The sequence below is a fragment of the Anabrus simplex genome, chromosome 9 (genome assembly GCF_040414725.1).
Source record: "Anabrus simplex isolate iqAnaSimp1 chromosome 9, ASM4041472v1, whole genome shotgun sequence".
NCBI classification, from domain to species: domain Eukaryota; kingdom Metazoa; phylum Arthropoda; class Insecta; order Orthoptera; family Tettigoniidae; genus Anabrus; species Anabrus simplex.
Window position 1 is genome coordinate 120,855,615 of NC_090273.1, and position 17,295 is coordinate 120,872,909.

General features: G+C 39.4%; 1 protein-coding gene across 1 annotated transcript in view; it reads right to left on the bottom strand.

Moving 5' to 3' along the window:
- LOC136881307 (G-protein coupled receptor Mth2) overlaps positions 1-17,071 on the bottom strand; it is a 36,659-nt gene extending 19,588 nt beyond the window's left edge. Inside the window, exons 1-3 of the mRNA XM_067154114.2 lie at positions 16,025-17,071; positions 13,797-13,875; positions 2,456-2,643 (exon numbers count right to left, since the gene is read on the bottom strand). Of these exons, the coding sequence (XP_067010215.2) occupies positions 2,456-2,643; positions 13,797-13,875; positions 16,025-17,054 (1,297 nt within the window). The 5' untranslated portion in view covers positions 17,055-17,071. The remainder of the gene's footprint in view (positions 1-2,455; positions 2,644-13,796; positions 13,876-16,024) is intronic.
- Between the last annotated feature and the right edge of the window lie 224 nt (positions 17,072-17,295).

A 17,295-nucleotide genomic window follows, 5' to 3' on the forward strand; every position in this document is an offset into this window, starting at 1 on the left:
AATTAAAATGAAAGGAAAGCCCACCAGATACTGAACCTTTAGGACCATAAGTAAAACGGCAAGTGTCCGAATAATTTTGTGCAATATTGGTTTTGATTTTGATTTTGTTTTTAATTATTATATTTTCATTGAACGTGTTCATTAGAAGAATGATGGATGTTTAGCTTCTATATTCCATACAGAAACTTTTATCTAATTTATATGAGTGCTTTATTATTACTGAAACCACTAATACAAAGGAAACTATAATAAATCATGTTTGTCCGAATAATTATGCGAGTCACTGTGTATCTCAAAAAGTAATTGTCCGATGTCCGACTCGTTGGCTGAACGGTCAGCGCACTGGCCTTCGGCCGGGTCGGAGATTTTAACCTTAATTGGTTAATTCCAATGGCACGGGGGCTGAGTGTATGTGTTGTCTTCATCATTTCATCCTCATCACGACGTTCAGGTCACCTACGGGTGTCAAATAGAAAGACCTGCACCTGGCGAGCCGAACCCGTCCTGGGATATCCCGACACTAAAAGCCATACGACATTTCATTTCAATTGTCCGATTTTGAAAATACTTACATATTTGAACTTGTACGCAGTTGATTTTTTAGTATCAATATCTCGGTTATTAATCACCCCATGAGACTAAGTAGCACGTTATTTTACAAGGCCCTGGGTACCATTTACGAATATGAAAACAGAATGCCGATATCTTTAATGGTTTAGAAGTTATTTCTGTGTAACATGTTAGGTGAATAACTCTGTATATATAATAAGAGTTTGTACATTGCACATTGCTCAGAATTTAAAAAAAGGATGATATATCGGTCGTGTCCATAGTAACTAGGAAATGCACTATTTAATTTTTCGTAATTTCTGTCTGTCTATCTGTCTGTATATATGTACACGCATCACGAGAGAACGGCTGAAGAGAATTTAATGAAAATCGGTATGCAAAGTCGGAGAATAAGTCGCTACAATCTAGGCGATAAATAATTTTATTCACGCTGAGTGAATGGTAGTTTAGGGGAAGGCCTAAAATTTAATTCTCAAATATTTGTGTTATTAGAGGTCCTATCGACAAATACAGTACTACATAAATAAAGTTATATAGTATCAAATTATATATATAGATTTCCGATCATTTAGGTCTTATAAATTTTTACCGTACCGGCTATGATAACAGAGATATTCATGAATTTGGATTTTTGTTGCTAAGTTCATATCAGCACCGAGTCACAAGAAAATGGGTAAACAGAATTTAATGAAAATCTGTATGTAAAGTCGGGGAATAAGGAACTACAGTCTACGCTATAAATAATTTTGAAAGACGCACTAATATCAAAGGGTCGGGAGAAAACTAAATGTAAAGACCTACAATAAAGAAAACCCATAACATTGATCAACAATATCACATTGACCATTATTTGTTGTGATGCATGGGCGCAGATATGACAGTTTGTAGGGCGTGGGGGGGGGGCACTCTGGGGGTATGTATTATTTTTAATACTTTGGAAGATGAATGGCGACTTGTATTCCGCGGTAGAATAACACGCATAGTATCCCCTGCCTATTGGTGGGGGGGCGGTACTACGACGTTTACGTAATATCGACTTTTAAATGATTTTCTTGAAAGAAAAACACCTGACTACATTAGACTTTTGCCTTTCCCTGAGAGATAGGGAGGGGGGGGAGGGCTTGCCCCTGGGCATGAGCGCCCTTGTTGATGTGCTTTGTGTCTCTCTTGCCACTCATCTCCGATAGATGGGGTTACTGCTGTATACCGATTTTTTTAAAATTTACCTGGTGTGAAAATAGGAGACCACGGAAAACCATCTTCAGGACTGTCGACAGTGGAGTTCGAACCCACCACCTCCCGAATGTAAGATCACAGCTGCGCGCCCCTAACCGCACGGCCAACTCGCCTGGTCGCACAAAGTATAACAGCCTGTCTTAATATTGGCGGGAAGTAGCTGGGGAGTTAGATAACTTTCTTCTTTAGCATGCCATTCCTCCGGTTCATTAATTTTCTGATACTACTGGTACGTAACACACTGGTTCATCATAGCATTCGAGCCATTCAATCCCTAAAATGAGGAGAGAAAAGATCACCCGACACGGAAGTGGAAGTACTGGACGAAAGGTAAAGAACACAGAAGACGAATACAATTTAAATGACGTTGCCCTCAGCTGGAACCAACGGCCGTAGCCGTGTTGAAACACCGGATCCCGTGAGATCTCCGCAACATTGGGCGTGGTCAAGATTTGGATGGGTTGCCACGCGTTGTTGGTGGGGGATAAGGGGGAATGGAGGAGCGGAAAGGAACTGGCCACCCTACCGTACGTAAACTCCGGCTCAAGCACACCTCTGCGGAGGTTCGGACCTGCCTTCGGGCAGAATACAACCTTAACTTACCTCAGCTGGAGGAATGAGAGAAGAAGAATATTTTAGAAAGTCTTACCCCATATTCCACAATAGCCTTCTGCAATTCCAGGTTTGATGTAGTAATCGGGAATCCCTGGACTGAACTCCATGATAGCTATGGCTACCAAGAAAAGTGCCGGGAATCCCCAGCAACCGATGGAATACCAGTAAAATCTTCTCTTCTGGCTGTTGACGTGCACTATGGTCTGTGTTGGACGAAAAATCCTGCAATGACATATCACAATTTCCAAATCATTTTACTAACTAGGAGACGGTGACGATCATAATATTGTTATCTTAAGTCTACTGCCATGAAGCGAACGGCAAGTTGCCGCAATTTATCACCCTCTAAGTGCTACTGACATGAAGACGGTATTTCTTGACCGAACGACTGGTTGCGTCGTTTGACCCACGTAGTTGTCAGCTTGCATTCGAGAGATAGTGGGTTCGAACCCCACTGTCGGCAGCCCTGAAGATGGTTTTCCGTGGTTTCCTATTTTCATACCAGGCAAATGCTGGGGCTGTACCTTAATTAAGAGCCAGTCATTTCTTTTCCCGCTCCTAGCCCCAGGACCCTAGGGGTACTTAACGACTAAGAGCAGTCAACGTTGAATCGTCACTTTTCATTTATACAGAAATTGGTGATAAAATACATAATCAACTAATAAACATAACTATTTATCATTAAACAGTAATCATTATTATTTCACATCGTTATGCCCAACTGAGGAGCCCGCTTGAACTTATTTAGCTGATGATTTTGCCTTCTCTTCCCAAAATCTCTTCATCCTCTCACTGAAATTCTTACGTTCTTCTACCCAGGTTTTTTTAAAGTTTGTTTCGGCTCCGCGAAACAATGGTTCTGAAAGCAGATCGGTTCCTCATAGTTTCCTGGTTGATGTTGATTTCCTGAAGATGTAATTCTATTTTATTTAGCCAGTTGTTGTTGACTTTCAGTGTGAGGGCAAAAATTATTATTATTATTATTATTATTATTATTATTATTATTATTATTATTATTACGGGGATACCCGTGGATCAGAAAGAGGTTAGAGAAGGTGCTGGGGTGAATGGGTCTATCTACAATATCAAAATTAATTTAAACTTGAACTGAAGGTTATATTTTTTCAGAAAACAACAACTTAACAATTTTCACTTCAGCTACAAAAGCAATTTTGAAACAAGACTAGGAAAGTCCAAGATTAGTGATTTTTACCAATTCTGGGCTTCAAGCCCCTAGTTTTACGAATGGAAGTGGTATAGTTAAGTTAGGGGCAGAAATGCCCTAATTCAAAGAGCACTTGCTCCCAAAATACAATATCTAGCCTCCCAGAGGCACACTTTACAGTTACAAAACTTTGAAAAAGAGCTAATAGGCTCTCAGTTTCCAAGCCTACTCAAGGCAACATCAACTTACAATCACTGGCCTCTCAAGGCACAACTTACAAATTGAACTTACTTTTATAGGAGTATTTAATACCCAACTGGAGGCGTACACTGCACTCCAAGATAATGAAAACTCAAAAACCTACAGGGCTCTAGGCCGATGAAACGGGGCTATTCCCAAACTACTGAGGTGACTCGCATAGAAATTACTTTAACACATCACAGAATGAAAAACAGTTACAGAACGTAGTCACCTCAAACCAAGATGAAGGGCAGCTCGAGAGGGTAACTCACTCTCTATCCCCGATTTATAATTAAAGATGTTATGAAGCCAAAAGAGAAGTTACATTTTAGAAAAGTAGGTTACATAGTAAAGATTCGGACCTTCCCCTTGGAATAATTTGCGGAGGTAGCAAAAAAGAATGAAGTTATGTGGCCATTACCTTGTAGGTGCTCTAGCTCTCGACGAAAGCGGCCGCCCGCCTCCTGCTTAAACACACACACTCAGAAAGACGACGATCAATTGGTAAGGAAACATGAAAAGCCGCAGTTTATAAACCCTCAGGGAAGGTTCGAGATCATTCAAGACTAATGAGGACACGCCCTCTTGATTTTTATTCGTTAACACAAAGTGAACAACAAATGCGGGATTGGTTGAAAATTAATTACCAAAATTTATGATTGGCTAGATTCAAAACTGGCAGAAAGAAAATGAAGTATTGCCAACCCAAAAGTACATGAACATAGATCAGTTATGGAAAACCTAGGAATACAAAACTTAAGTTATAAATTCTTACACCTTGCATCATAGTTTTTTGGTAGTGTCATCTATGGAAGAATGTCTAAACTTCTTGATGAATGGCAAACAAAACAAAACAATGACAATGACATTTACAATAAGATACAAAAGTTGAAAACTAGAAAAGCGGCTGGAATTGATCAGATTTCTGGGGATATACTAAAGACCATGGGGTTGGGATACAGTACCATATCTGAAGTACTTATTTGATTATTGTTTGGTCAAAGGAGCTATACCAAATGAATGGAGAGTTGCTATAGCAGAGTGATAGACATAAAGCTGAAAATTACAGGCCAGTAAGTTTGACATGTGTTGTATGTAACCTTTGGGAAGGCATTCTTTCTGATTATATTAGACATCTTCGCAAAATTAATAACTGGTTCGATAGAAAGCAGTTTGGTTTTAGGAAAGGTTATTCCACTGAAGCTCAACTTGTAGGATTCCAGCAAGATATAGCAGATATCTTGGATTCTGGAGGTCAAATGGACTGTATCGCGATTGACCTGTCTAAAGCATTTGATAGGGTGGATCATGGGAGACTACTGGCAAAAATGAGTGCAATTGGACTAGACAAAAGAGTGACTGAATGGGTTGCTATATTTCTAGAAAATAGATCTCAGAGAATTAGAGTAGGTGAAGCTTTATCTGACCCTGTAATAATTAAGAGGGGAATTCCTCAAGGCAGTATCATCGGACCTTTATGTTTTCTTATATATATAAATGATATGAGTAAAGGAGTGGAATCGGAGGTAAGGCGTTTTGCAGATGATGTTATTCTCTATAGAGTGATAAATAAGTTACAAGATTGTGAGCAACTGCAACGTTACCTCGAAAATGTTGTGAGATGGACAGCAGGCAATTATATGTTGATAAACGGGTTAAAAGTCAGGTTGTGAGTTTCACAAATAGGAAAAGTCCTCTCAGTTTTAATTACTGCGTTGATGGGGTGAAAGTTCCTTTTGGGGATCATTGTAAGTATCTAGGTGTTAATATAAGGAAAGATCTTCATTGGGGTAATCATATAAATATGATAGTAAATAAAGGGTACAGATCTCTGCACATGGTTATGAGGGTGTTTAGGCGTTGTAGTAAGGATGTAAAGGAGAGGGCATATAAGTCTCTGGTAAGACCCCAACTAGAGTATGGTTCCAGTGTATGGGACCCTCACCAGGATTACCTGATTCAAGAACTGGGAAAAATCCAAAGAAAAGCAGCTCGATTTGTTCTGGGTGATTTCCGACAAAAGAGTAGCGTTACAAAAATGTTGCAAAGTTTGGGTTGGGAAGAAGTGAGAGAAAGAAGAAGAGCTGCTCGACTAAGTGGTATGTTCCGAGCTGTCAGCGGAGAGATGGAGTGGAATGACATTAGTAGACGAATAAGTTTGAATGGCGTTTATAAAAGTAGGAGAGATCACAATATGAAGATAAAGTTGGAATTCAAGAGGACAAACTGAGGCAAATATTCATTTATAGGAAGGGGAGTTAGGGATTGGAATAACTTACCAAGGGAGATGTTCAATAAATTTCCAATTTCTTTGAAATCATTTAGGAAAAGGCTAGGAAAGCAAAAGATAGGGAATCTGGCACCTGGGCGACTGCCCTAAATGCAGATCAGTATTGATTGATTGAATGAGAAATTTACTCAGTTTAGGAAACTTCACAACAAAACAATTATTTAATTTTTCAGTGGTGACATCTTCTGATTAAAGTTCTAAGCTCCTGTTGTAGCAGTTTCAACTTTTGTTCGGTAGAGGAGTTCATTAAGGCGCTTAATTTGAATGCACGGCGTTGAGGTGTACCTCCCGGTAGAATTTATTATTATTATTATTATTATTATTATTATTATTATTATTATTATTATTATTATTATTATTATTATTATTATTATTATTGCAGGCAGTGCGAGATTATTTTTGGGAGGTTACAAAATTACAAAAATTTCGTGGAGTTCCATCCCGACCCCATCCTCCAACCCCAGATATTTACGCGACTCTGCATTAGAACTTTTTTCTTTAACATCCATTGTAAAGAAACATCGCTACCGGTATGTTTCTTCTCTTCTTCTTCCTGTGCTGTGTCCTCTTAGCGAACGTAGGCGATCATTTTCTTATCAACAGCTGCTCGAAACAGTTCAAAGGTAGATTTTTCATGCCAGTCCTTCCGGTTCTTCAGCGATTCTACCGGGATGTCGCTTGCCTTCGATCTTTCCTTGCATGATGACGTCCAAGATATTGTATTTCCCTGGCTGTCGCACGATATGGATGGAAACGTTCAAGTTTGAGCTCGTTGATGTTTCTCACAATTTCTTTTGGTTTTCTCATACACCCCAGCATCTCTAATTCTTTCAATTTATCAACAGTTTATGCGCATCGTGCGTATATAAGCTCACATTTCAATGCTTCATAAATGTGTGTCTGTCAAGTACAGTACAAGCTCTTTGCTTCATAAAGTAGACGATAAAACATCTGAAAAGCCTGATTTTCAATTTTAACTTAAAATGTTACCGGCATTACAAGAACATTTCTGGTCCTAATGAATGTGGATCGGACTTATTCTATCCTTTCCCTTTTCTATCATGTCCCAGTTCTCTTGGACATTATAGTCAAGGTATAATATTTTATTTATCTCCAACAGAGTTCCGTTTGCTGTTATCTGTGGTTATTCAGTAGATTGTTTACTGTCACCCATGATTTTTGTTTTTGCGGTTTTGCGCAACGCACCTCAGTATATCTCTGAAATGACTACCATAGGTACCATAGGTAGTGTAGTGAGGGCGAATATCTGAACTCCTACATTGCTTCCAGAGGACGTGGCACCATGAGTAATAAACCCTATGGCTATGTCACTTCGAGGGCTTAATTTGAAACCAACGCAACTACAAAACACGAACGAACATGTTCAGGTTTTCACACTAGCTGATAGTAAATTCGTTTTTTTTTTTTTACTTTGTGACAGACGATCGTAACTCAGTTTCTAACAGTAATGTATGTTCTGTGGGAGGGAAAACTGATCCTATTTCAAGAGGGGACCGATGTTCGGAAATGTATGTTTTGGGTGCTGTGGGGCGAAACAATTTGACCACACTACATAAAGCAGCCGATATAACATCTTAAAAGCCTGATTTTCAATTTTTAACTTAAGATGATATTACATGAACATTTCTGGTCCTAATGAATGTGGATCGGACTACTTCTATTCTTTCCTTTTTCTGTCATGTCTCAGTTCTCTTGGATGTTATAGCCAAGTTATAATATGTTATTTGTTTTCTCCAACAGAGTTCCGTTTGCTGTTATCTGTGGTTATTCAGTAGGTTGTTTAGTCACCCATGATTCTTGTTTTTGCGGTTCTACGACACGTAACAAATGTATGTAGAAAGGTTCATGCAGCTCTATATCCCCTGAAACGTCACAAGAATTCTTTTCCTGAAAAACTTAAATTAAAATTAATCCAAGCACTACTATTCCCAATTTTAGACTACTGTGATACGGTACTAGTCAATCTAAATGCTGAGCAAGCTTTGAGACTTCAGCGACCACAAAACTCATGCATCCGATATGCTTTCCAACTGCGACATGACCCTCATATTTCAAAACATTGGAATGGCTACGCATAAATGAACGAAGGAATTTTCACCTAATGACACTTGTTTACCAAGTGTTCTCGACGGACACTCCTACTTACCTCTCTTCTAATTTTCGTTTTCTTTCCTCATTCCATGAAATTAGTACCCGTTCTGGTTCCCTACTTGAAATTCCACTAAGTCGAACGAATTCCTACAATCATTCCTTTTTAGTTACTGCATCGAGACTCTGGAATACACTCCCATTGGACATTCGGCACCTTACTTCCTCTCATAAATTCAAATCTGCCTGCAGAAAGTTTTTGCTGGGAACATAAAACTGAGTTGTGTGAGTCATTGTGTGTATGTTGTGTGAATGAGTTTTCTTAATTTATTATTATTATTATTATTATTATTATTATTATTATTATTATTAGTAGTAGTAGTAGTAGTAGTAGTAGTAGTAGTAGTATTTTCACATTAATTGCTGTACTGTTATGCAGGCCTAACTTAGTCTTAGAATTATTTGTCCGTAGTATTATTTCCTTTTAGAATTTCTATGTCTTACTTTTATGTTTACATTTTTAAATTTTATTGTTTATAGTGGTTAAGTGTAAGAGAGGGCCGTGAACCCTTAGTCACAAATGTAAGTCAGGAATAAATAAATAAATAAATAAATAAATAAATAAATAAATAAATAAATAAATAAATAAATAAATAAATAAATAAATAAATAAATAAATAAATAAATAAATAAATATTTTATTAAGAAATCTCCACCAACCCAACAAGAGCATCGCATCGTGCATTCAGTTCAAAAAGGTTCGAATTATCGACCACTAACTTTGTTACAGAGCCTACAGTACATCGGTGATGCAGAAATGGCGCTCATGGTCAAAGAGTGTGGTGTACGAGACTCGTGTTTCATCAAAGGAGGATGTTATCACACGATTACAAACAGTAACTGAAGTAGTGAGCAGACAGCCACACGTCGTTGACCATGATGGTGGTGGTGGTGCTGATTGTTTTAGGAGGAAGTACAGCCAGGCAACAATACTCTATACAACACTAAGGAGGCAAAAAATGGAAGGAATCTGACACTTAGAAAAATGAAGGTACCGGCTAAAGAAAGACAAGGGCCACGAAGACTACCTTGGCCTCAAGTGCTTTAATACCGCCGGGGTCGAAAAAGAACTAGAGTTCAAGGGAGCTGGGATAGAATAGATTAAACTGAGGAGCCTGACACAATTAAGTGGAAGCATTGCCACGGCTCGGCTGGGGTCCTAGTGGTCGCCAACCCACGCTCCGAAGTTAAGAGCCCTTGCGGCCCTTTTTAGTCGCCTCTCATGACCGGGGATACAGTGGGTGTTATTTTCTGTGCCGCCGATTTAAGCTCTGTAATTAAGTAGGAGGTTGACAATTCGAACACTTTTGTAATTTAATGCACGTTCTGGTACTCTTGTTGGGGTGGCGGAGGTTTCTTGACAAAATATGGAACGCACACCCATCACCATATCCGAAGCATTATCAAATTTTGACAACCCACAGCGCCCAAACCATGCATTTCCGGACAGGACCACTGTTGAAAAACCATCAGTTTGCCGTCCGGCATAACAAACTAAGCGATGTCGCTGTTGTTCTGAACCACCCTGTATAATACAGTCCGTAACTACAAAACATGAGGTCGAACCCGACTGTTGGCAGTCCTACCGTGGTTAAGCATTTTCACACCAGGAAAATGCTGAGGCTGTGCCTTAATTAAGGCCACGGTCGCTATCATGCCACACCTAGCCCTTTCCTATACCATCGTCGCGATAATACTTATGTGTCAGTGCGACGTAAAGCAAATTGTAATAATAATAATAATAATAATAATAATAATAATAATAATAATAATAATAATAATAATAAAAATAAAAGAAGCACTTCAGGAGCGAGTACGCAAACTGGAAATAACCTACCAAACATCCCGCACAATCTACAACAAAAAATGCCTTTCCCAAAACACCAAGATACGTCACCATGAAACAGTTCTGAAGCCAGTAGTTCTATATGCAGCCGAAACCCTGTCTCTAAATGCCAACAAAGGACTCCTTGAAGAACTGGAGAAAAGAGAACGCAAAATTGTGAGAGGAATCTTGGGATCAAAGTACAGAAATGGAATCCATCAAAAGAGATCCAACAAGGAAGTCTACAGCAAAATAGAGAAAATTACCGACACAATCAGAAAAAGACGGGCACGATTTTACGGTCATCTGAAAAGAATGGACGGAAGAAAGTTAACTAAAGAAATCTTTCACTTTTTTGATTCAAACCCCAAAACCACAATTCCCTGGTTTAGAAATACCAAAGAAGACCTACAAATGCTACATATCTCAGCTGAAGACGCCCTTAACAGAGATCTCTTCCGCAAGAAAATATTGACGAACGGGCTAAACAGAGACGAGCAACCGAAGAGAAGACACGGTGCCCCTTGGACAAAGGAGCGTAAGGAGGCCCACTCACAAAGAATGAGGGAAATTTGGGCTCTAAAGAAGGCCAAGTTGTGTCAAATGCAACAAGACTTAACGTGGTCCTTGATGGCCCCAGCGAATTATATAATAATAATAATAATAATAATAATAATAATAATAATAATAATAATAATAATAATAATAATAATACAAAACACGATGGTATATTTCATCTCAAATAAACGTATAGCCTGTTAAGAATTTTGTTGAGAGTAAAACTTCCTCATCTTAATGAGAACGAAACGAAATATTAGCGACTGTTAGCCCTGTCGTAACCCCTTTCGGTATTTCCGGGAAGGGATGAGTGAGTCAGGCCTGAGACCTCTCAGCCGGCCTGGGGACTTAACCGGTCTCTCCTTGTATTGTGCTTTCGTCTGGTTCCGTCGTGAAACTTCTGGAACGCGAAACGAGAAAGTTTGTTCTCTAGCCGCATCCCGAAGATTCCAGTACTTCATTAAATCATTACCAAGTGTATAAAAAGGAGGCTAGCCGTGAGAGTGTCAGTGTGAAGTCATCAGGACTAAGAAAACAAAAAAAAACAAAAAAAAAACAGAGGACTAACATTTGGCGATCATATTAAGTATATTACGGCGCAAGCAAATGTGCACGGTAAGAACAATTTTAGAGTATGAGAGTCCTATTTCGGGTGGCGCAGCCGATGTCATGCCTGTTATACGTACAGTGCATACAGAGCCGCATGCACTTCGCCGTTTGACAAGAGCTCAGTAGTATGAAAATAATTTGTGTGTGACTTGCATGAGCGGTACCAACTCGAAAACTTTCAGAGCAGGACCACACACACTGCCAGTAAGTTCTATGACAAGCTCCATCAGAGCACCAACTCCTTAAATGCCAATGTAGGTAATGATGAAACCTTCGGTACCGGAGAACTAAGGACATTTTTTTCCTAACCTTTCTCTTCTGGGGTGCAAGCCATATCCTGGCCAGTTCGATTTTTTACGGTCAGTGCCAGCAGTGTTGAAGTTGGAGTGTTGTTACATTGTGGAGATGGACAGCAATGGTTGTTGTTGGAGTATGTGAGCAGTAGCAGTCATCGTCATGGTTGTTGTCACTGATCGTATTGAAGGAGTGAGGCGAAGAGTAATGTTATAGTGTAGTCGCTATTGTTTAGTGGTACTGTGTTACTGTCTTGCCGTGTAGTTCACTGTGTGGAGCGGCCACGTGAAATGATTGTCCGAGTGACGCACTGCTCTGGAGTCGAGCCAAGGAACTCCCTGTGGATGGGAGCGGAAGAATAACACCCACGGTATCCCCTGCCTATCGTAAGAGGCGACTAAAAGGGGCCCCAGGGTCTCTGAATTTGGGAGCATGGACCTTAGCCGAGTCCTGGCATTGCTTCCAGTTACATATGCTAGGTTCCTCACTTTCATCTATCCTGTCCGACCACCCTTGGTCAACTCGTGTTCTTTTCTGAGCCCGACGGTATTAGGTTGCGAGGCCAAGGAAGTATTTCATTTTCACGTCCTTCGTGGCCCTTGTCGTTCTTTGGCCGATATCTTAATTTTTCAAAGTGTCGGATACCTTCCATGTTTTCTCTCTGATTAATGTTGTATACTGTAGAGGATGGTTGCTTCGTTGTAGTTCTTCTTAAAACAATAAGCACCACCACACCAGCCAAGAAACAGTCGTCGTACGTCTTGATTAGTAATATACTGCGTGCTCGAATCTGTGTGCGTGAAGCTGCTAGGGGAGTGACTGAGCGTGCGAAGCGAAGTGAAAGATGAACTGTCAATCAAGATTACCCGTTCCAGGTAAAGACTGCCCAGCTGGAGACGTGTTGTGAGGACTCAAGACTTCAGAAATAGCTACTAATTAGGAAACTGTTGCCTTCCATTCTCAAATATAATTGTGTATGTGTGTGTATTAATTGGGTCATCCTGTATTAAATTTGATCGATAAAACATTGTTTTATGTGTAACCGTATGTACCCAATACCATAATTTCTATAATGTCAGTTAAAAGCTGAATCAAATAGATTATAAAGGATATATGCGTAGTGATAGCAGAGTGAAGAAGATAGTTAACAAAATGTAGATTAACGAAACTTAATATAACCATATTTTTCTTCGGTCTATTTAGCAACATCTTTACTTATTTCAATAATATTCATTTGTAGGAAGGGGAGTTAGGGATTGGAATAATTTACCAAGGGAGATGTTCAATGAATTTCCAATTTCTTTGCAATCATTTTAGAAAAAACTAGGAAAACCAATCTGCCACCTGGGTAGTGCCCTAAATGTAGATCAGTATTGATTGATTGATTGATTAAATAACGACTTTGCTCATGCTTAAAGATAGTTTTCAACATGTTTTTTTTAAACGAATACAGTATTTGCTTTCTATGTGATATTTCGATCCTCTATGAAATAATAAATTTGTTTTAATTTATATGCTGAATATGAACAATTTTGTATTTAAAGTATGCTATTTTGTCTCCCCTGAAAAGTTTAATATTTGTATTTACTTTATTTTCACACTCCCTCCACTTGTTTTTCTTGTCGTTGAAGTAGGGGTTTTAAAACATATCTAACAGCCCGAGTGGATAAAAGTTATTTCATTATTGTCTTTTTATGTTGAGTACTCAGCCCGGAGGCTAGTTGGGTCCTCAACAGCTCTGCCATCAGCTGTCATAGGTGGCCTAGGTGTTATTGATAATGCTTATACTGTACAAAGGCAATGAGGAGTAGGATAGTTTCTCGTTGCTTTCCTCACCGAGCCGGAAGGTGCTATCTTACAGCAGTCTGCCAAGCCCACTGAAATGCACGCACCAACCGACCCTACGAGCGACATTTACACACCATTTATAGCAGGGACTGGCTGCTTAAAGAATGGCATTACTAGCATCGCTCATATATAAGTCACTTCATATTGTCAAGTCAAGGATGATACAGAGATAGAACAATTACAGAAACAAATCTGTTTTAGCCTATACCAGAAGAGACAGTGCACTGTAAACACTAGTCTTGCCAGCATAGACAGTTTTGTCTTTATTAGTAATAAATTATTGTAAATACCAATCTATCACAGCAAGAGAGACCGGAGATGTAGCTATTATTTACGAAACTATTAAAAATAACTACTCAAACGCTGGTTTGTCTCACCTGAATGTGCAGGCAATGTCCAGACAGAGAGCCGTGACCCAGAAGGAGGCTGATAGGTAGAAGAAGTGATGCATAAAAACTGAAAGAAAAAGAAATACGAAACTGAAATTGAGCACAAATAATGTCATTTATTCGTACACATACTATACACATGTTTTCAACATCGATCCTTACATCTTACAAAAATTCAGTCAAGTTTCTCTCCTATCACGACACCCCTTCCTACCTTCGCCTTACACGACATGAAAGTAACATAGGTATGAACAACGCTAGAAATACCATTCTTTTGCATCCTTCCCGTGATAAATAGTGTGAAGGTGATAGAGTGTAGATCGTTCAGTGCGTACACTTCCGTAGACTTGGGAGACTGATTTATTTATTTATTTATTTATTTATTTATTTATTTATTTATTTATTGGTTCAATGAGGAAACCAATGAGAAACTCATTCATTATTCTGGAGTACCTCCTCAGCAACGTCTAGACTACTAATACCAAACTAAACTCCAGCCCTGGTGTGCTTTGGCCTACTATAATCGCCATCTCACCGTCAGATAGCCCCTTAATTGTTCTCGTGTAGGCTGAGTGGACCTCGAACCAACCCTCAGATACAGGTAAGAAATCTGACCTGATCGGGAATCGAACCCGGACCTCCGGTTAAGACAGATTCGCCGGCCTGGGGTTGCTATACGTCCTGGATTTTCTGGGACAGTACCGAATTACCGTATAGTCAAAGGGCTAAATGGCACTGATTTGATCAAAACTGAAAATAAATACCCGTTTTAGCTTCATGCATCGAGACATTAAACATATACCATGTATTTATGCGCATGTCTATTGTATGTAGCCTGTTACTGTGTACTGAAACAATAACAGATGCGGAAACCTTCACAAACGTGTTCATTGTCGAGATATAATATGCTGGGCTGAGTGGCTCAGGCGGTTGAAGCGCTGGCCTTCTGATCCCAACTTGGCAGGTTCGATCCTGGCTCAGTCCGGTGGTATTTGAAGGTGCTAAAATACGTCAGCCTCGTGTCGGTAGATTTACTGGCTCGTAAAAGAACTCCTGCGGGATTACACTCCGGCATGTCGGCGTCTCAAAAAACCGTAAAATGTAGTTAGTGGGACGTATAACCAATAATGTTAGAAAGTAGAGATACAATATAAAAATAACTGATCAGTTCATGGTTTGTGAATCAATTTGAATTCGATCGAACTCTTCAGCAAACGGTGAGATTTAACATTTACTTCTTTTTTTTTTTTTTTTTTTTTTTTTTTTACGGTTGTTGAAGTGTTAAGACGTTCAGTTTTATCAAGTATCATGTTGAGTAATTAGCCGGACGATTATTTAAATACCCTACAATTCCCCGAATAGCTGCAAGAAGGATCTAGATTAGGGTTGCTCCTGGCATTTCTCCCAGTTCATTGGGGTCGACATGTGATGGGGATTTGGCATCCCTTCCTGACACGAACTCTGTACGGAAGGATGGATTCACTATTGCGTGTTTTTGTGGTGGTTGGGTGTATTATATATAAATTAATATATTAGACAAACGCAAAATACCCAATCCCCAAGCCAAAATAAATTAACCATCAATCAGTCAATATTCTAAAGGCTAATGCCTTGTCGATGCAACCACTCTTTTCTTTCATTGGCTGTTAGTTTCAGTTCCATATAATTGTCACAACCTGACCTCTCCTTGATATCGTCCAAATACTTCATCCTAGGACTTCCTCTCCCTTTCTTTCCCAGCACTTTCCCTTCAAGTACGTTAGTGATGAAAGTATTGTCTGATGACATATCCAATAAATTTTAATTTCCTGTTTTCCATTTCGTTTCAAAATCTTCTCCCTTCTTTAACTTTCCTTAAGACTTCCAGGTTGGTTTTTCTTTCCGTCCAGCAGTTAAAATCCTCAGTCCGGCGGGAATCGAATCCGGGGTCCTCTGAACATTCAGCCAAGGAGCCGGACTAATTTGTTAAGTTAATTAAGGCTGGTTTAAACTATTTTAACTTTTATGGTTGCTACTAAACGAAAGCGCAAGTTTTAAAGGACGAATACAGGAACCCTAATCTAGACTTTCTTTGCAGCTGATCGTGCAATTGTGGGGTATTTAAATAATCGTCCGGCTAATTAATCAACAGGCAGACAACAAAACAACATAAAAAATACAAAACAAAATATGATATTTCTTATTTTTTCTAAGATTGATAGGTAAATTGTACTTACATAATACATAACACTCCGCGTCCGAGAAGACCCCATTATCTGGACGACGACCAGTGGTTCTCAAGATGTAAATAGCCAGCAAACTGATGATATGACAAATGACGATGTTGGATTTGGTGTTTCGAGTCTCGGGGACCGTACTGTAGACTACGAGGGTGAAAATGAGGAAGGTGGCGCTAAGTGGGTAGATGATAGTAGATAATTCTTCTTTGTTCTTTTTCTCACTTTCTTTAGGTCGCTCTGTGACAGTGCAGCTCAAGAAGGCAGATTCTGAGCTCATCCCACGATGAACCATAGCCATTTCTCCACAGAATCCTTCAGTATCCTCCTTAACAAAACTTGACAAGACACTGCCATTTCTTAGCATCCAGACATGAACACCATCCAGTTCTTCTATGGTAGAACAATTAAATAAGTAATCTTTGCTTGTAACATCTTCATTTAATACAATACTACCCCCGTGTGGGGACCAAGTAACGTTACCTCCGCGTTTCACACACAGAGATGTGTTACTGATTTCTATCATCTCGTCATGATCACAACATTTTCGAACACAATTTGTATGCAAACAAGGGCAGAGTAAGAATACATGGTGATAAGAAGTGTCATTATTCATCACTCTGTCAGCACAGTAAGATGTTGGCAAGAAGGTGACATTTTTACCAATCTCTGAGTGGTAAATCAGACTACCATTTTTAAAAAATGTATATTTTAAAGAATCATTCGAATATAAGACAGCTGTCCTTGCAGATTCACAAGGTTGCCTGACTCCAAATTCTATATGAAATTTTGAACTGTTTCCAAAAGCTGAAGCGAATTCATCGCGATCTTCTTCCGCAAACAAATCACTTCTGAGCCACCAAGGAAAATCTGAAGAAAAGTCCGTGGAATTGTTGACAATTTCACTTGCGTTGTCATGGTGACCAGGTAATAGAACACATTCATTTAGAGTCCAGTCCAGCTGTTGGGATTCAGGGCAGCATTTACGTAGCAAAAGAGATGAAGTATCGCAAGCAAGAAATATACACATAAACCAGCAAAACAACAGTCTTCTCTTCGCCATTGCACGCGTTAAAGTAAGACTCGATTGGGAGTGAAGTAACTTCCTCCAGTGAAAGACTCGCTGAGACTGACTCACGAGTGGAACTCCCGCAATATTATATAGAAGTGTTCTTACTTCCTATTCCAATGATAACACTCCTTATCTGGGAAAATACTTGGCGGAAGTAGTGTCCACTTCTTCTAAGACCCTCTGGACTCCCCCTCGAGGT